Raw genomic sequence first — 21,296 nt, forward strand, 5'->3', positions numbered from 1 at the left:
CAATGCTTAGGAAACCCACCTAAGATTGAGGAAATCTTACAAGCACCAGAAAATAATAAAGGAGAGGTTTTAAGCGATAAAAATCCCCTGCAGACTGTCCAGTAACAGATTCAACAGCTCCAAAAATAGAATTTGACCAAGTCAAACAAAACCCACCCATCAACAAAATTAACTCTTACCCCCCTCTTGCTGATTTAACAAGCCCAGATATTAACGCCCAGACTTCAAAAGCTCCCAAAGATCCTCAGATAAATCCCCCTCCCCCTTCACCTCGGCTGCCACCACTGGACTTTCAAGACACCTACACACACAAACATGAACACACATATACACACACACACACAAGTAAAAACAAATGTAACAGATAATAGATAAAATATAATGGCCAACGATATGCTAACAAAATTTAAAACTTCAGTAAGATGAATCTATTCCTAGAATATTATGCTACCAAAATTAAGAAGAAATGAAAATATGAATGTCTATAACCATTCATGAAAAGAAAACCTTCCGGGGCTGGAGAGATGGCTCAAAGGTTAAGAGCACTGATTGCTTTTACATGACCTGGGTTTGATTGCCAGCACCCTCATGGTGGCTAACAACCATCTGCAACTCCCGTTCCAGGGGAATCTGACATTCTCTTCTGACCTCTGCAGGCATTGCATGACACAGGTGTGCCTACATATATATGCAGGCAATACACTCGTACACATAAAATAAAAATAAAAAAATTTAAAATAAAAAATAGACATAGAAAAGGTGAGTGTGAAAGCAGGAATAAATGAATACCTGTGTCTGTTATCTAGGAGCCAAAGGTTAAGTGGAGAAATGGCAAGCCTAGGCCTGGCACCCCTGAGATAAGAACAGGTGCAAAGGCTCCAAAGCATGTAGGCAGGAGGGCAGTGGGGCTCAAGCTCAGAGTGTATCCCTCATGACTTTTCTGGAGTAGCATCTATAAAGCCTTCTTTGTTTTTATTGCACATCATATAAAACCAACCACACTGTATTTAAAACAGATAAGGACATTCACAGGCCATGGAGACCCAAACTTTTTTCTTCTCTGGCCCTCCCCAGGGCCCACATGGCTGTGGAGTCAAGGAGGCTTTACCACATGTACGTAGAGCCTGCAAAGAGCATGCTTGCTTGGAGGGGGGTGTCTTCAGAGTTGGGCTGGGCCCTTATTCGCGGTCCTGCTTGGAGGATGCTGGTGACAGTGATAAATATCTGGGCAGGCACTGGGTCAGAAGAGCACCTGTGCTGTGGTGGTACAGGAAGCCCATGAAGGCCTGGACTGCTGTGTGGCTGGGATTGGTTTGAGTGTTGGGAAGGCAGGCTGGACCTGATGCCCGTCTCAGAACACCTCATGGGGCAGTTGTGCTTGGGTGTAATGGACACAGAATGACAGGTGGGGAAGCATCAGGCCTTGCCCTGGCCAGCTGTGTGGTACACTGCCTCTCAGGAAGACACAGGTGAGAACCCTGCTGGGGCAAAAAAAAGGAGGGGTCTGGCTCTGAATTCATTGAGTGACATGACCAGCTGCTGGAAGCCAGAGAAGGATGAGTGGGCTGTTGTCCTTTCCACAGACACAGGCTGAGGTCCCAAGGCAGAGATGATTATGGAGGCCTGATTTGCACTAGGTGCTCAGGTCCTCTGGCAGGTGGCTAGTAGGGTGGGGCCTGTCATTCCCTTCCCTTTTTCTTTCGGCCGAAGTGCTGCCGCCTCTTCTGCTTCAGCTTCTCCTTTCTGGCTGCTGCAGTCGTGAAGGTGATGCACTGAGCATCCAGGATGTCCAGCAGCTTGCCCATGGCCACGTGGATGCCATCCTGTTTCAGTTCAGCCTGTAACTCAGCTAGCTCGAGGGGCTGGTACATCAGTACCTTGCGGTACAGGGCTGGCTTGGAGCAGATATAGCGTCTCACTGTCTCCTCTGTGTTGGCTGCCTGGATGGCTGCCTGTGATGCACCGACCCCTTCTTCACCCTCCTTGTCTTCACCTGCAGACTCCAAGGCAGCTCCAAACTCACAGGAGGAGCTGAAAAGAACAGATGTTCTGTGACACCCTTTCTCTCCAGCCCCCAAGACTAGGAGCCTCTTTGAGGGAAGACATGTGTTTTCATGGTTCTGTGGGGCTAGTATGTGGCAATGATGACCCCCAGGGTGACAGGACTCCATGATGGGTGTCCCACAGGCCTTTCTGGTTCTTGGGTTCCCTAGATGTGCCAGCCTGAGTGAGATCCCCCCTCAGCCAAGAACACCCAGGCATGTGGGGAAGGAACAGGGTTTTAAAGGCCTGCAGTGGGGCCAAGGAATGAACCTTTAAACCACCTGGGCTTCCTACAGAGAAGCCCAGAAGTCAATGGGCTTTTGGACTTGGTCATTCGGCCTCATCAATGACTGCTCTCAGACCCACTGCCCAGAGGACCCATGATGTAACTGACCCCGCTGTTCCCACTCATTACCTTTGAGAGCCAAAGGAGCTGTCACTGCCATCCACAGAGGCAGCGATGGATTCTTGGAAGGCTGGGAGCTGGGCATTGCCATTAGGGTCTGGAGGTGGCTCCCCAGCTGGTGACCTGCTTGGGTGGGGGATGCTTTCACTGAGCTGCTTCTTTCGATGTTGAGGGCCCTTGGTCTTAGTGGAACCCTTGGACCTTTGAGTGCCAAGACCTGCAGTGGTCTTGAGCTGGGTGTAACCTCCTGACCTTGATCGCTTGTTGGACTTGATGGCAGGGGCTTGGCTGCAAGGGACTCCTGGGGACACCTGGGAGGACTGGATCTCATCTTCAGAGTCTGACTCCAGGGTCTGGTGAGTGTACTGGAAAATCTCCTTCAGTTTTAGAATCATCTGGCGTTTGGGCAGAGCACGGACTCCAAACCTGCATGCAGAAATAGGTCAACTTCAGGGTCCAACATTGCAGTTCTGTCTACATACTCTGTGCTACTTTGGTATGTCAGCAAAGAGTAAATGTGTGCCTTCATGGTATCAAAACGTTAGATGCCTGACTTTCAGGAGCATTCAAAACTGAGTATCTGTCTGCATGCTAACTAAGCTTGACCTAAAGGATATCCATTCCACAGATGTTTCCATAGTGTTCTGCACAGTGGTGGAAGTAGTGACTCCCTCAAGTGCCCAAAATGAAGAGCAGCATTTGCTGGGACATGATAAGTTTTCAAATTCTTTTAGAAAATGAAAATACCACTCAGATGGTATGGATAGGTTCCCATTTCCACCAGTGTAGAACACAGAAACCTGTTACCTGATGAATAACCCACAGAAATCTTATTGGTTTGTTTCTTGGGACCCAAATCTGGGAACAGTGTGAAGAGCTCAGCCATCCACCCTGCCCCTAGCAGCCACACCCTCTGCAGAACTTCCCTCGCAGCACCAGACCTGAAGAGCCAGGGGCTGGATCCTTCACTTCCAGGCTTGCTGAGCCTGGGTATATACAGGTGATCACACACAAGAAAGCCCAGAAGACCACCACCAACCTGTCCAGTTCTTTCTTCAGTACTGGAGTCTCCATGATGGAATACCTTGGCATTGGAGTTATAGGCACTTTGGGGGGCAAGTTCTTTTTCCTGTTAGCACCTTCTGGATAAAACACAAGTACATGCCTCAGTGTGAAGGGTGTGAATTTGCTACCATTTCCTGCCCCGGAAGTGGTACCAAGAGAAATAAAGCACTGATAGATCCCAGTCAACACTGTGCCTCATCAGAGCAGTAATGGCCACCCTTTACCATTTGGAGTTGTATCTTTCCATTGTGATATATGGCAATCGTGAAGAGCCATGCCATGTACAAAACAGATGGCTGGTGAGTAGACACCTGGGGCTATTTAGCCCAATAACCCAGCACATGACAATGAAACCTGATGTTGTTACTGTCAATATACTGTGACAACATCAGACAATGGGCAACAATGACACTCTTCAAGTAGGCTTAGACATAAGAACTTTTTAGTTTAACAATAAAAAAACAACGTAGGCTGGCAAGATGGCTCAGTGAATAAGGGTGCTTACTGCCAAGCCTGATGACTTAAGTTTGATCCCTGGAACCCACATAGTAGAAGGAGAGGACCAACTCCTGAAAGTTGTCCTCTGATCTCTACACAGGTGCTGTTGCAGAGTGCACATGTGCACACATACACAAAACAGATAAATGAGAAAAAAGTGTTGGGGACCCCTGCTGTTTAGGGTAGCAGTCTCCTCATGTCCGGATAGCCACAAGCTGGCTCGGCGCTATTGGGGAGACTCCCCTTCTCAGTGGGGCGCCTTCTGCTCTCCTCCCTGACTTACTTTTGAAATGCCCGTCACAAGATACATGCCCTCCGGCACAGGAGCTACCAGGTTTTAATCAGGCGTTGTCTGATAGCCTGATAGGAGCCCACCGCCCTATGTAACTGGGGCATTCCAGGAGTACCTATCAGCTAAGGTTTTTACTACCACCCCCATAGTATAAAATATCCTGGTTTCCCCTCAATAATCGGAGCTGGATCACTAAGACTTGGAGCCGAGCTAAGTCACTGAATAAAGGGGCTGTACCACTGACTGAGCTGAGTTCTGTGTCTTACTGCCTATGATCCAGCCTCCCCGGGGGGCGCTATCCTTCCATCATCGACTCACGGAAATCCAGCTTCAGCCGTCCCGCACCTCTCCTCATGACCCGGCAGCTGACGGGTCCTGAACTCAGAGAGAGAGTGCATGGGTGAAATTGGGGCGGAACTCGACCCGGCCAGCCCTGGTAGCAGAGACCCACAGAGACGCGGAGAAGCAGGGACCCGCCAGCAACGCAGAGCAGATGAGCCGCGGGACCCGCCGCTTCCCAGGTGCGCACAGGAGACCGGCGCCACGCTAGCAGCTGGCACCTCGAGATCCCCACATGCCCATAGTTTAGAGTCCTGCAGTTGTGTGCCCAAGAGTGGCACAGCTGGGGACACAGCACTTCTGCTTCCAGTCTTTTGAGGAGCCTCCATACTGGTTTCCACAGTGGTTGAACTAATTACATCCCCACCAGCAATATATAAGGATTCCCTTTGGCATTTGTTATTTGCTGGCATTTGTTATTTGTTTTCTTAATGATAGTAATTCTGACTGGGGTCAGATGGAATCTCAATGCTATTTTAATTTGCATTTCTCTGATGGAAAAGAATGTCGAACATATCTCAGTCAAAAATTACATTTACAGCTGGATGTGGTGGCACATACCTTTAGTCCCAGCACTCAGAGGCAGAGTTCAAGGCCAGCCTGGTCTACATCGTGAGTTCCAGGCCAGCTGGGGCTACAGGAAGACCCTGTCTCAAAAAACAAAAAGCCCAACCAAAAAATGTTTATTTATTATGCATGTTCTTGTGTGCATACTATGGTGTGCATGTGCAGGTCAGAGGACAACCTGAAGGAATCAGTTTTTTCCTTCTATCATGAGGGTCCCAGAGATTGAACTCAGGTCATCAGGCTTGGAACCAGAAAGTTTTCTATTTCATATTGTTTGATGAAAGCTTATCTTGGTTTGTTGTGGAAAATCTTGTGACTAATTTTGCCTTTTGCCTTACATACCTATCATGCTGGAATGCATTGCTTCTAATGGGGCATCTAGCCCACTAGAGTGTAATAGGATACTAGTCTGCCATGCTAATAAGGGATCCCATATGCTGTGTTGTGATTGGACTATTACCCTTATATAAGCCCATACTTTCTTGCAATAAAGCAGATCTGTGTCACTGAACCTGGTCTCCTGTGCCTGAATGCAGCAATGCTGGTGCAGACTCCTCACTAGCCCTGGGGTCTGGACCGGACGACTGATTGGAGGAACTAAAAGAGCAGGAGAGCGGCCATAGCTGGAGGAGAGCAGTCACAGCCGGTGACCACACCTGGCGCCCAAAATGTGGGACTGGGACCCCCTCCCCACAGACCTGTAACACTCTGAGCTGTAACACCTTGGGCTCGGCTTTTTCTTCCAGCTTGCTATCTTTGGTTGGGCGTGCCACTCCTGTCTTCACTGATCATCTCCTTGAAAGGTTCCTGAAGGTTCCTGAGTCCCTTTGGGTATGCCTTGCGGGGTGAGTGACCTCAGATATGGCGAATAGTCACCCAGCTGCTGCCAGCCCCTACGCTGCTGCACTGGTTTCTCTCCTCAGGAGTAGGCAAATTAGGGTATCAGGAAAGGATGTAATTAAGGTTTTAGATGAAGTACTAGCTCTTGCCCCCTGGTTTACAGATTCTCGTTGCTGGGATCCTGAACAATGGGCTTGCATTTTATTTTTGGCCCGGCATAGAGAAGTCAGGGAGGGATGCCCACAGTCTGGGCTGTTCTACCCCATTGTGACTGCCATTCTGGCCTTGCTTCAGGGAGTTCCCCCCAAAGCCCCTGAACAGGACAATCTCCTATTAAAGTAGATGAGCAAATACAACAAAAGGATGCTGGGAACGGCCTGTCCCAGGCATTTCCAGTTAAAACAAAACTAATGGATTCTTGTTCTGATGAAACCTTGACTGTTAATGATGATATAAAAAATGAGGAATTGGGTTTTGAGAGCTCCCCTGATAAAAAACAGGAAGTCAAGATTGTCTCTGCTCCACCATTACAGAGCGGTGGCTACCCTCCACCATCTTACACTGATTTCAAGGAAGCAGACCCCCAGCCACTCCTCTGGATGCTCAAGGCCGAGGAGGGAAGGTAGAGATTTCTGGGGACTGAGGCGGCTGTGCTCAGGCATGGGGGTGGCACCAGGCAAGGGTGGGAGGCTGGGCCAAGATGGGCAGGCTCGGGTGCATCCAGCAGCCCCGGGGTGGCGGCCTCCTCCCCGTGAGTGGTGCACCATAGGCCATGCTGCTCCCGAGAGGAGCACAGCCATGCTGGGGCCAGCCATAGAACCAGCTGGAGCAGCCCTTGCGGACCTGAGCCAGCCCCACTCCAGAAGACAATGGCAGCAGGCACAGAGCAGGGTGGTGATTCCACAGAAGCAATAGCTAAACCAAATATTATTCGAGCAGCGCTCAGCCCCTTGGTATATTCAACACTTGCAGTCTCATACCAATCTCCCAGGGCTTCTGGCAGAGGGCAATGCCGCCATTGACAAACTGGTCCTGAGTGCCACCCTAGACCCCACCCTTATTCAACACGCTAGAGACTTACACGCCTGCTTCCACCTTTCTCCCCAAGCTACACATAGGCTCCTCCCTACCTTGCCGATTCAGAGCTGTAAACATTTGGTCTGTGCATGCTCTTCTTGTTGCTATTGAAAAACTGGTCCTGAGCACCACCCTAGACCCCACCCTTATTCAACAAGTTAGAGACTTATACGCCCACTTCCACCTTTCTCCCCAAGCTATACATAGGCTCCTCCCTACCTTGCTGATTCAGAGCTGTAAACATTTGGTCCGTGCATGCTCCTCTTGTGCCCCTTTTTCACCTCTGGGGCCATTACAACCCTCCAGAACTCTCCCTAGAGGCCTTGGCCCCAACAAGATATGGCAAATTGATGTCACTCATTTTTCTCCTTTTGGCAAGCTCAAGTATATCCATCATATTATTGACACTTATTCCAACGTCCATTTTGCGTTGGCCTGCTCTGGTGAGATGGCTTCTCATGCCATAAGGACTGTCAAATATGCCATGGTCCTTATGGCAAATAAAAACAGATAATGGTCCTTGTTATGTTTCTGCTACCTTCAGCCATTTTTGCTCTGACTGGAATATTAGGCATATAACTAGTATCCCTTACAATCCTCAGGGTCAAGGGATTATTGAATGTTCCCGCCAAACACTCATTAAATAAATACAGAAGATAGGGGAAGACAATAATAAAGGGCCCAGCTATAAGGACCCCAATTTTGTTATACAACGAGCTCTATTTGTATTAAATTTTCTAAAATTTGACTCCAATGGCCTCTCACCAGCAATAAAGCATTGGGTGGCATTCACTCAGCCCACTCCTGCCCCCATGGTGAGATGGAAGGACCATCTCCCAAGTGAATGGAAAGATCCACACCTATTATTAACACAAGGGTGAGGCTATGCTGTGTCTTTCCAGATAATGTTCCAGCCCCCATATGGATCACAGCCCAGAACATCAGAATTGCCTGTGATGGAAAACCTCCCTCCACAACCACCGACCCCGGAGATGGCAGCCCTGGGACGAAGCAGCGCACCTCTCAACCATTGAGAGACCAATCTCACAGACCACAAAAGCCACCAACCTGGGGAGACCTCGAACATCTCTCTCCGCAAACAGGGACATTAGCTAAGCTAAGTCCTCAATCCAGAGGAAAACCTTTGTGTTCCTTATTATGTGTGCCATCATTACTGGTAACTGGTAACTCTTGAGTTCTGCATTGTTAAGGGTCTTGATAATTTTGTTAAAACTCATATTTCTCTTGTTCAGTTAGCTGTTGCCCCACCTCCAGATCTTGCCAGGCATGTCTCTGCAAACAAGGACCCACTGTTCCTTGCCCTTACCAACCTATAATAATAGAGATATGAAAATTAAGGCTTGAGCATAGGTATAAAGTCTTATGTAACAACCATGCAACGGACCTGAGACAATGGCCTGACTGCCGGAGCCACAGGAAACGCCTTGCGATATACACTCCTGTTGGCAGACTGTGAGACCAATGCCTAGAACTTGCCACTCCCTAATCCCCAACATTACCTCAGATGGGATGACCCCGCTCCATTGGCTTTTATTGAATTCTTAGCCCCTTAAGAGGCCTTTGCACAGGCCAAAGCTTGATACACTGCCTCTCCCTCTGCCAGACCATACCAAGAGACTCACTCTTAGAGGGCTGGTAGTCAATGATGGGTAAGATCCCAAAAGATGGGACAACCTAAGACAGGCACAGTCCATAATGCTGGGTAACCCTTGAGGTGGGAACAACAATTCCAAGGCAAATAACCTTGACTCCCACTGGTTGGCATGGAGTTGACCCAGCCTCCTCTCAAGAGAACTCGCCATCTTGAAGGATGGGGCCCACAATAGGGATCAATCCCTTGCCTATGCTGCCACATACAGCCCTTGGACTGATATCAGTATATATTCTGAACTGTGCCTCACTCTTAAAAATCAAAAAATAGGGGGAGATGTTATGGAAAATCTTGTGACTGATTTTGCCTTTTGCCTAACATACTTATCATGCTGGAATGCATTGCTTCTAATGGGGCATCTGGCCCGCTAGAGTGTAATAGGATACTGGTCTGCCTTGCTAATAAGGGATCCCATATGCTGTGTTGTGATTGGACAATTACCCTTATATAAGCCCGTACTTTCTTGCAATAAAGCAGATCTGTGTCACTGAACCTGGTCTCCTGCGCCTGAATGCGGCAATGCTGGTGCAGACTCCTCACCAGCCCTGGGGTCCAGACCAGACGACTGATTGGAGGAACTAAGAAAGCAGGAGAGCAGCCATAGCCAGAGGAGAGCAGCCACAGCCGGCGACCACATTGGTTGATATCACATGCACATATATTAGTCACTACTGAGCATGTAACATGCTTGTTTGTGTCCATGGTCCATTTACATATGTTTTACACATTTCCATAGACGCCTTGTGAGGTTAGATGGGGTGATAGATGAGGAGAGTGAGGCACACGGAGGCTAACCAATGTGGCCCCCCAAAATGTATATTTACTTTAAGAACTGAATCAGGACTTAAAATAATCAGAATCAGCTTCTTATGAACTTTACATTATATCAAGCTGTGGTGGTGACATTTTAAGAATACAATTATGATCTGGGTCAGGGTAGGGATTTATTTTTTATTTTAAAAAATTTATTTATTTTTTGAGACAGTGTCTCCCTGTAGTACCAGCTAGCCTGGTATTTGCTATGTAGGCCAGGCTGGCCTCGATCTTTGAGAGATACACCTGCCCATGCCTCCTGAGTGCTGGGACTAAAGGCATTGAAAACCATGCCCAGCTTAAATTTATTTTTATTTTATGTGCATGAATGTTTTGCCTGCATGGATGTGAGTGTACTATGTGCATACAATTCCCACAGAGGCCAGAAGCAGGCATTAGATCCCTTGGCACTGGAGCTATGGATTACTGTTAGTTACCATGTGGGTGCTGGGAACTGAAGCCAGGTCCTCTGCAAGAGCAGCCAGTGCTTTTAACTGCTGAACCATCCCTCCAGGCCCCGGGTAGTGATTTTAAAAAAGATTTTTGTTTACTTCTTTAGTACATACAATTTATGTGGGAAGGGTTGAGACTTAAATGGGGTAAGGTGATTCTATTCTCTGGAGAATAATTCATTCATTCAAATACACACAAAACCCCATTAGGTAAAGTTATTTGAGAAAACTGGCAACTTTGATAGAAGTTTGGGAATTTTTTTTGTTTTCCATTTCCTCTCCTAACCCTCCCTTCATTCAATTCTAGAAAGTTAAAAATTGGTTTTCAGCTAAGGTCTCTCAGAAATAATTTCATGTCCTTGTGATAATAATTTCATGTATTTGTGATAGGCTTGAGGAAATATCTGACCCCTTAAGCATTCCTCTCTAAGAGCTCTTGGGAACATTGCTTGCCGACACTGTAAGTTCTGTTCTTCCTGGTGGGTATGTAAAATAGAAGGATGAGCAGGCTTCTTTTATACCTTGAATTCTATTTGTGTCTGTTTTATAATCTGTTTCTGGCTGCCATACAATTTTTGTCTCTTTAGGTTGTTTCTAATAGTATCTAAACTTTGAATTAGGACGAATGGACACAGCCTTGTTGTGGGGTGTGTTCACCTAGTCAAACTTAGACTCCTGTGTCCCTGAAGGCGTTTTAAGGAAGGGATGTTTTGTACTGGTGTTGAATGTGTCACACACACACACACACACACACACACACACACACACACACACTCTGAGAGAATTCTAAAGTCTCAGCTGCCTCCTCTGGCATGTAAACAGACATCAGGAAGTCTCCATAGGCTTACAGAGAGTGCTCCCTCCCTGTCCCAAGTATTAGCAGAAATGGCAGATGGTAGCTTTCTCCCCTAATAATCACCAGATGGCATGAAGTTATGCCCTGTGGTTCAGGAAGGAACTGGGTTGATCGTGTATTTTTTGACCTTTAATCTCTTCTTCCTTGATTGAAATTTGTCTGAGCTACTGGTCATCTGTCTGTGTTAGAATAACTTAAAAGTGACTGGATCTTTATGGCAACTGCATAGCATTAATTTTAATTTAATGACTTTGATTTATTCTGCCAGCTTGTGACTTGCTGGTGTACTAAGCAGACACATAGATTTTTCTGTTTGTTTTTATCCCAAGCCATGATCTATTGCATCCAGTTCTGATCCAACCCCCCCCCCCCGTCTTTTTTTTTTTTTGGTTCTTTGAGACAGGCTCCTAGGGGGCCTGGAACTCACTATGTAGACCAGATTGGACTTGATTTCACAGAGATCCACCTGCCTCTGCCTCTTGAGTGCTGGGATTAAAGGGGTATGTTACTACACCCAGCTTCTGATCCCCTTTTATACCTGAAATGTCTTGCATTTTTTGGGACTGATAAAATGTCTTATAAACTTGTAGACTGATAAAATTTTAGTCTTTTGTGTAGCAGTAATTACACCGTAAACATTTTTTTTTTTTTTTTTTTTTTGGTCTCTTTTTGAGACAGTCTTCCTGTAGCTCCAGCTGGCCTGGAACTTACTATGTAGACCAGGCTGACCTTGAACTCACAGAGATCTGCCTGCCTCTGCCTCCTAAGTGCTGGGACTAAAGGCATGTGCCACCATGCCAGGCTGTAAATTTTCTTTAAAGGCAGGATCTCACTATGTAGTCCTAGTTGACCTGAAACTTGCTATGTAGACCAGCCTGGCCTCAAATGTACAGAAATCTGCCTGCTTCTGCCTCCTGAGTGCTGAAATCAGAGGTGTGCACCACCATTTCTAGCCAATGTTCTGCAACATTTTAAAATCGACTTTCCTAGCTTGGTATGGTAGTATAGGCCTGTAAGTAAGTTACTTAGGCTGAGGCAGAAAAAAAATCATAAGATCAAAGCTTGCTTAGGCTGCAGGGTGAATTTAAGGTCAAAGACCCTGTATCAAAACAAACAAACAAAAAAACCAAACCAAACCAAAACCAAACAAAACAAAAATACGAAAAAACCCCAGAACAAAACCAACTCAGGAGGCTGGGCATGGTGGCACACTCTTTCAATCTCAGCATTCAGCAGGCAGATCTGTATGTGTTTGAGGTCAGCCTTGTCTAGCAAGTTCCAGGTCAGGCAAGGCTACACATTGAGATCCTGTCTTAAGAAAAACGCAAACAAGGGGCTAGAGAGATGGCTCAGGGTTAAGAGCGCTGGCTATTCTTGCAGAGGACCTGGGTTCGCTTCCCAGCACCCATATGGCAGCTAACAACTGTCCATAACTCCAGTTCCAGGGATCTAATGCCCTCCTCTGACTGCTGTGGGCATAGCATGACACAGGTACACTTACGTACATGCAGACAATACACTCATACACATAAAATAAAATAAAAAATTAAAAAAGAAAAACAAAAACAAAAAAACCCAAATCAAATCAAACCAAACCAGAGCAAACCAAACCAAACAAAAATGAAAAAAAAAACCGTGGGTTGGGAATACAGCTCAGTGGTAGAGCTCGTCACTGAACACCCTAGGTTCAGTCCCCAGTACTGCAAAAATAAACCCAAACCTAAACCCAGGCCTCCGTAAAAACCTCGTATGCAAGTATATTTGTTCACTTCCAGTGAGTTGTATATCAGCAGCACTGAACGTTTCCTGCCAGAGACATTGTCACAGAGCAGGTGCAGGCAATGTCAGGGAAGTCAGTGAGACCAAGAGTAGACTGATTTTCAATCCTACAAGTCACCTTAGAGCAAGTCGGCTGTGGTTGTTAACGAAGTTGTAGGTAGACAGTCTCCAACCTACAGCTTAAATGAGATTTAGAACGAGGTCTCTAACATCATCACCAACACTGAGGGGTGCCAACATTAACTGACATGTTTCAGTGGGGGCCTGACTGGAAATTGAGATACATACATTTTTTTTCTTGATTTGACTGATGTGTTGACTCTCTTTCCGATTATATACATGATGCATTTAATGTGTAAGCTAAAGCATGATGGTGCTGGCCAGATTTCTTGGGCTGTGCTTATGTAAAGGATGAGCTTCTATTTTGATGTTGCGTTTCCTGCTTAGGCCTGTTGTTCACAGTCTTTTCTTCCCAGAAGGAAGTCATTAGTCTTATAGGTGCATCATCTTGATCTTTTTTTATTTTTATTTTTTTAACATTTTTTTAAAGTTAAAAAAATTATTTTTATTTTATGTGTATGCGTGTATTGCCTGCATGTAAATAAGTGCACCCGTGTTGTGCAATGTCTGAGGAGGACAGAAGAGGCTGTCGGATCCCCTGGGACTGGAGTTAGGGACAGTTGTTAGAGGCCATGTGGGTGCTGGGATTCAAACCCGGGTCTTCTGCAAGAACAACCCGTGCTCTTAACCGCGGAACTGTCTCTTCAGACCCCATCTTGATCTTTTTTAAAGATTTGTTTTATATTTTAATTTGTATGTATGTGAGGATATGCGACTGTGTATGCATTTCCCCCAGAGGGCAGAAGAGGGCATCAGATTCACTGGAGCTGCAGTTAAAGGTGATGTGACCTGCTAGGTGCTAGGACCCTCTGCAAGAGTAGCAAATGCTCTCAACTCTCCAGCCCCCATCCTGACCTCTTAATGGTTATAGATTTAATGCCTATGAAATTTTATATTTTAGTGTCAGGATTTTTTTTTTTTTTTTTGGTCTTTTTGAGACAGGTTCTCCCTGGCCTGGAACTAACTATGTAGACCAGGCTGGCCTTGAACTCACAGAGATCTGCCTGCCTCTGGCTCCTTAGTGCTGGGATTAAAGGCATGGGCCACCATGTCCGGCAATGTCTGGTTTGTTGCATAGGTAAAAAATACTATATAAGAAATGATAGTGGGTTCAGCAAATGGTGTTGGAAACTGGATATCCATCAAAATAGTGAAGTTGGCTCCTCATTGTATATTCCAATTTACTCAAAACGGACCAAAGATGCAGATATAAGACCCAAAGCTATAGAACTTGGGAGAAATAATGGAAAAAGATTTTTAAAAAATGTTTTTTAAAATGTGTGTTTACACATTAAAATTAAATTAAAATTAAAATTAAAGTAGCCAGTTTCTTTGCTAACAGTCAAAATGCCCTTGGGCCTCTTAGCAACATACTATGTTCCAAAGGCCAAAAATGTCAAAAGTATTTGGAAGCTCTTATCTAATCCCTAAAAGATTTTAGGGTTACCTCTTCAGAGGAGGGAATGTTAGAGTAGTAAAAAGCCCCATTAAAAAAAAAAAAAAGAGTACCTGAAGTTGTCAGGAAAAAGTGATCGGGAGATAGGAGAAGAGTTGGAGGGGAGGGAGTGGGTGTGGATTTGATCAAAGTGCCTTACATACATGAAATTCTCAATAAATTTTTTTAAAGTTAAAAAAATGTGTTTACATGTGTATGCCTATATGGAGGCCAGAAATCAACCTCAGGAGTAGCTCCTCAGACACAGGGTCTGTCACTGGAATTTGGAGTTCACTAGGCTGACTGACCAACAAGGTCCAGGGATCCTCCTGTCTCAACTTCCTCAGAGCGGTGATTACAAACATTCACTACCACACCCAACTTTAAAAAATAGTTTTTGGGGTTGAGGAGATGGCTCAGTGGTTAAGAGCATTGTTCTTTCAGAGGACCTAGGTTCAGTTCCTAGCACCCACATGCCAGCTAACAACTGTCTGTAACTCCAGTTTCTGGGGATCTGATGCTCTCTTTTGATCTCTGTGGGCATTGCACGACATGGATGCACTTATATACATGCAGGCAATACACTCATACACATACAATAAAAATGATAAACAAAATATTCCCATTTCACATATGTATACAGTATGTTGTATTAACCCCCACTGTCTCCTCTCCTACTGACTCTAGCACCACATTTCCTTGTCCCTTTCTGCCTTCATGTCTTTTATTTTTTGTGATTCACTGAGTTTAATAAGAGTTGCTTATATGATGCCCAACTTTTATATATGGGCTTTTATAGAGGGATTGAACTCAGATCCTCATGCTTGTGCAGCAAGCCCCTTACTACCTGAGCCATCTTTCTAGCCCCTGAAAAGGTTTTATAACACTAGATTATGCAATTATTTTCTTGGATATGACATTAGAGACATAGACAATAAAAGTAAAAATAGATAAAAGATCATAGCTTATTTGGGTTAATATCCAGAATATGTAAAGAATTTCTACATCTTGCTGACAATATAAATCAAACAATGCAATAAAAAAGGATTGAGGGACTGGAGAGATGGCTCAGCAGTTAAGTGCACTGGCTGCTCTTGCAGAGGACCAGGGTTTGGTTCCCAGCACCCTCATGGCAGCTAACAACCATCTGTAACTCCAGTTCCAGGTGATATGAAGCCCTCTTAGTGACCTCTGTGGGCATTGCATGACATGGGTGCACTTACATACATGCAGGCAGTATACTCACTCATACACATAAAATAAAAATAGTGGATACAATTAAAAAAAAGAATTTGAGGAGACGTTTCCCTGTGTGCTTCTGCGTCACATTAGGGTTGTTTGTTATAATCAACCTGACTCAGTATTAACTTTAATAGATCTCTCATGGAACTGTGCTTTAACCCATACTTTTATTCAATTAGTTTCTCTAGTATCAACTGGGGAATCACAAGGTTGGATGCCCCCTTATCAGAGAATTTTGCCCTTTGATCCCCAGGCCTAAAATATTTTACATACACAAGGTCAAGCAGCCTCCTCCTTTATTCTCACTATTTTCTGTAAGTATACAAATATGAATGTGTTTCTTCCAGTGCTTTGCTTATTTAAGCACACCCACATTCATTCACTATCTTGGGTGGAGGGCAAAGTGGGGTCCAGAAGGATCAAGGGATCAAGGTCATGGCTCAAAACAGTAGCTTTTTGGTGTAAGGTTGAGTAAAAGTCCAGAAGTCATTCCAACAATACACGAGTAGGCAAAAAACATAGAAAAGATGCCCAACACTTACCGTCAGGGAAATGAAATAAAAACCACAACAGCTGCTGTCCAGAAGGCTCAGTAGGTAAAGGCACTTGCCGCTATGTCTGTTGATCCTGGGAAAATACATAAAGGTGGAAGGACAGAACTGAGTTGTCCACAAAGTTGTCTTCTGACTTCTACTTGCACTCCATAACATGCATGCATGCCTCCTCCCCAAATAACTGTAAAGAAGATTTTTTTTTTTCAGACAGGGTCTCCCTGTAGCCCATGCTAGACTGGAACTCACTATATAGACCAGGCTGGTCTCAATCTCACAGAGAACTGCCTGCCTCTGCCTCCTGAGTGTTGGGATTAAAGGCATGTACTACCACACCCCCACACCCAGTTTTTTTTGGAGCCAGAGTCTCAGTATATACCCCTGGCTGACCTGGAACTTAGTATATACGTCAGGCTAGCCTTGGACTCAGAGATCTGCCTGTCTCTGCTGGCATTAAAGGCATACGCCACCACACTGGCTTGAAAAAGGGCACAAAGAATGGCTGGTGAGATGGCTCAGCAGGAGAAGGTACTTTCCACTAAACCTGACAAGTTGAGTTTGATCCCCAGGACTCACAGGGCAGGAGGGCAGAGTGACTCTCTCAAGTTGTCCTCTCACCTCTACCCTGTGCCATGGCATGACTGCACACACATGCACACAAAATAAAGAAATAAAAATTTAGAAAAAGAACAAACTGAAAAGACTAAAAAAAGAAAATAATAGTGGCAGAGGGTGTAACAAAGTAGTAACCTTTGGATTGCTTTGGAGGGTGAGTGGGAGAATGCCAGGCATGGCAGATGGAAAGGGGCGGTACCAGCCGTGGGGAGAGGGGAAGAAGGAACCCCTGCTGTGGAGTCTTGAGGGGACATGGTTTAGGAAAGTCTGAGATTAGAGACATACTCTGTTTCAACACTGCCCGTATTCTCATGGGTCTAGGCTAATGTTTATTCATTATGGAAACGAATCTTCTGTTCACAATCTATTTTAGGTTCTTTCTGTTTCCTACTACTGTTGTAATAAATCACTACAAACCTAGTGGTTTAACACAACACAAACACAAACCACAGTTGTGAAGGTCAGAGGTGGCAGCTGGGACATGTTCCTCCATGTTGACTGCAGTCTTTGGCTAGTGACTACCTACCTACTCCTTATTTGACCCTGACTTCCATTGTATCTCTTCATTCTGCTTGCCTCCTCATTTTTAATTAATTAATTAATTAATTAATTTTTAGGGGTTTTGAAAGATGGCTCAGTGGTTAACAGCACTGACTGCTCTTGCAGAGGACCCAGGTTTGATTTCCAGCATCCACATGGCAGCTCACAACCATTTGTAACTCCAGTTCCAGGGTATTTGACATCCTCTTCTGACCTGCATGGGTATTTGCATGATATGGGTGCACTTATATACATGCAGGCAATACACTCATGCACATAAAATAAAAATAAATAAAAAATTAAATGTGTATGTGTGTGTGTGTAATGTGTGGGGGTCAGAGGACAACTTATGGGAATTGGCTCTTTCCTTCCATCACGTGGGTTCTGGGGATCAGACTCAGGTGGTCAGGCTTGGCAGCAGGTGTTTTTACCCACTGAACCATCTCATTGACCCCCGGCTTCCTCTTATAAAGACATTTGCGATCACATTGGGCATGTGTAAGTCATCCAGGGTCTTTAATGATTTTTGAAAAGCCCTCCCCTACATAGCATAATAGAAACCTAGTTTTAGGACTTAGGATATTATCTGTGGTTGTTTTTCCTCCAGATTCTACACAAGTTAATTATCTCAATCCTCAAAAGATAGAGGCTGAAAGAATTTGTATACAAAGATGCTGCCACCCAAGTTATTTCTTGCTATTCAAATGAATTGATTTTCTGCAGCTCATTATATAATCACCCCTTTTTCCATCAGAGTTAAGAGTTGTGATCCAAAATTCTCCATAATTGAGAGGCTGGAGAAATGGCCTAGCGGTTAAGAGATACTCTTGAATAGGACCCTGGGTTCAGTTTTCAGCACCCACTTGGCAGCTAACAACTGTCTGTAACTCTGGTTCCAAGGCATCTGATGCCCTCTTCTGGCCTCCACAGGCATTGCATGCACATGGTACACATACCTACATGCAGGTAAGTGCTCAAACAACATTAAGTAAAAAGGGATGAATCTTAAAGAAATACTCCATATCTGTGGTTCCCCTGTTGGTGAGGCCTTGTGATCCCAGCCCTCTCGATGGGGTGGGATTCCTCAGGAGTCCCCACTGCTGTCTTTGCTCTCACCATTTGACTTTTGGGAAAATGACCCACACTTGCCATCTGTCTCCTCAACTCCCACTCTTACTAGGAAACGCTGGTCCCTCTCTGGTCTCCAGTTTCCTCATCTGGTCCAGCTCTTTTTTTTTCTTCAAGATGCTTTGCTCCAGCTTTAAGATCTCAGGACTCTGTGTTACCTCTTCTCATCCATGTAGTATCATGAGTGACTGACTGATACCCTCAAGTCTCTTAGCCTTTAATCAATTACATTTCTTCCTGGCTCCAGAGCCAAGCTGTCAGTCTAATCATTGTGTTGAGACCAATTTCAGTTCAGAATTGAGCAGAAAATTTTTGCCATCACAGAATTCTATGGAGAAACAACTGGAGCTGGGAATGGATGAAGGATGCCTCCGCAACCCTCTGAGGCTTCCCTCCCAGCTGGGCCCTTCTGATTAGAGGCTACGTGGACTAGCGTCACAGGATGACCACTCAGGATGGACGGTGATAGGAACCAAAGGCATCCTGGTTGGTTGCTGCCAGCTTTTGTTTTCAGCTGTGCATTTATGTGTTCATTTTTCATATAATGAATTATGTCTTTGGGAACTGAAGAAAAACTACTTCATCTAACTGGGTAAAGCCGAGCTGTTTCCCTTTGGGAGGGGTTCAGTGTCCTATTAAATGCCCGAAATTGCTTTAGAACATTTCAGTCCAGATTTGATGTAATTTACTTAATAATAACCACCAAGGGGGATCCAGAAATGAGAGATTAGGCTCTGAAAGCCTGTTCTTATTATTTTAGAAACACCTGTTTCCTGTTTCTGAGAGGACACGGGGTGAGGGTTCTGGAGCAGAGTGTGAGCAAAGGGAGGCCTCAGGTCTTGTACTCATGGTAACTAAATAGTCAATGCAGTTTTATTTCTTTGTTCATTCAATGTGTTTACTGAGTACATCCAGGGTCTGTACTGGGCCCCCAGTAAGGGTGTGAACTGGACACATCTTGATTTGCTTCCAGTCTAGGAGGGCAGACAGATATGTAAATATCACACACAACAAAGTGTCCTAGGTGGTGCTATAACAGCATATCAGAGACTAGGTAATTTATGAAGCACAAAAATCATTTTCTCCCAATTCTGGTGGCTGGAAAGTCAAAGATCACAGTGTTAGTGTTTGTTGAGGTTCTTCCTGGGCCTTCACATGGCAGAAGGCAGAGGTCAGGGCATCTGAAAGCTGCACAAAGCCTCTCTGTGAGTGTTAATCCCACTCATGAGGGAAGGCACTCCCATGATCTAGTTACCTTCTGATATCAATAACACCTGAATTTTGGATCAAATGCATTCAGGCCTTAGCAGGTGCCACTGATTCATCAAGCTGGCACAGAATGAGGACAAAAGAAGGGTAAACTTATTTAGCATTAGAACATGGAGAAGTAAGGTTTAAGACAGAGTCTCACACTGTAGCCCAGACTGGACTCAAATTCCCGCCAAACTTCCTGCCTCATCCTCCTGAGTGGTGGAATCACTGGTGTGAGTTACCAGGCCTGGCTACAGTAAATTCTCATTAGAGATGTGTGAATGGAAGGCATTTGGAAGGAGGGCTGGCATTATCTGCACACTGGCTCAGCAACCCAGAAAAATCTCCCCTGTGACAGACTTCGAGTGTCTACATAAGCTAAGAGCTCCTTTCTGGCAAGACCAGAGATCAAATAAAAAAGAGTAATTACAAGAGACTTGAAGATTTTCCTCTTTCCTTACAGAATAAGAATATAAAGAGGTAGTGAACCTTCCAGGGGGTCTACTTTAATATTAAATATGGGCTGAAAGTTTTTCCATATTCTGGTTAGACATAACAAATTTGAAATGGCAAACTCATAAATGCAAAATACGATATATTTTTGTGGCCTTTCTTGTGGTAGTAAAAATAGGATATATGACTTTTTAAAAAATAACCTAGCCTTTATAAATCTATGGGGGAAAAGCTTGAATTCTCAAACAGTTCGCATATTTCTTAAAAAAGAAAAGACGTATTTTCTTTAATAGTTATTTCAGCCAAAACAGCACCAGATGATTTAATAATGGAAGACATACAAAGTCTGTAGGAATCCAGACACAAAAGTAAGGGCAGGCAGTTCACAGAAAGAGATGCAAGCAGTTTATAAAATGCTAAAATTGGATGGAAATAACTACTATCATCATGATTTCAGCTGAGCCTGATTGCTAAATATCGTCACAATTGGGCTTGTTGACAGTTGTGCTCATTCATTAAAGGAGGACCAAGCAGTGTCACTGGACCCTTACTGGAGTATCCAGCCTCTCTTCCCAGCCAGTTGTATGTAATTTGACCATAATCACACATGGCCTCCTGGATTTGGGGAAGGCTAAAGTATACAATCTGCAGAAGGCTAGGAAGAGAGGGCATGACTCATGCTGGGTAAAGGCTTTCCAGTGTGTATACCCTCAGGTCATACCTACACCTCAGCAACCCCTCAGTTATCTCGGTAAGTAAGCTCAGTAAATTCATTGGTTCCCCAGTAAAACTTTAATGAAACATTGGTTTGACACAAGAATCTTAAAAGAGAATAAGCATTGCTTAGAATTCCCAGGAAAAGAAGTTTCACAACCGATGGAAAATTTATTTGTTAATGGTATTAGGTCTCATAATTATTTTTTAAAAAAGAAAATGAGAATGTAAAAGATGTCAAAAGGATATGGGAATGGAGATACTTTCCAAAATAGAAAAAAATGAGAAAGCCTAAGCAAGTGATGAAGACTTGTTTAGGTTTGTTGTATATTAAGGATGAGACAAAAATAATATACACATAATTTTAAAATGTCTATGGTCATAGCTTAGTCAACTGGTTTAAAGAACAAAATATATGTCTAGTCAAGGTTTATCTGAGAACATTTGGTTTTTGCCCAAGCTTTACTACATAGCACATGATAATTAAAAGTACCAGACTGGTCGAACTAACCTTATTGGATGTTTAACAGCCATACTTTAAGGCCTAT

At 44.6% G+C, this 21,296-nt stretch overlaps 1 protein-coding gene across 2 annotated transcripts; it reads right to left on the bottom strand.

Annotated features, from left to right (window-relative positions):
• Positions 1 to 936: 936 nt before the first annotated feature.
• On the bottom strand, positions 937 to 3,995 carry LOC103745802 (structure-specific endonuclease subunit SLX4-like). 2 transcript variants are annotated; one of them, XM_017801806.2, is made up of 4 exons: positions 3,489 to 3,995; positions 2,702 to 2,875; positions 2,459 to 2,572; positions 937 to 2,031 (listed from the first exon to the last, which is right to left on the bottom strand). In XM_017801806.2, the coding sequence occupies exons 1-4, from the start codon at positions 3,539 to 3,541 to the stop codon at positions 1,680 to 1,682; spliced, it is 693 nt and encodes a 230-aa protein (XP_017657295.1). In that variant the 5' UTR covers positions 3,542 to 3,995; the 3' UTR covers positions 937 to 1,679. The 2 variants fall into 2 exon arrangements, with proteins under 2 accessions (XP_017657295.1, XP_008846032.1); XM_008847810.3 differs by having other exon boundaries at positions 2,459 to 2,875; positions 3,489 to 3,993.
• Positions 3,996 to 21,296: the final 17,301 nt, after the last annotated feature.

Source organism: Nannospalax galili, unplaced genomic scaffold, assembly GCF_000622305.1.
Source record: "Nannospalax galili isolate Female #2095 unplaced genomic scaffold, S.galili_v1.0 scaffold611, whole genome shotgun sequence".
Classification (NCBI taxonomy): domain Eukaryota; kingdom Metazoa; phylum Chordata; class Mammalia; order Rodentia; family Spalacidae; genus Nannospalax; species Nannospalax galili.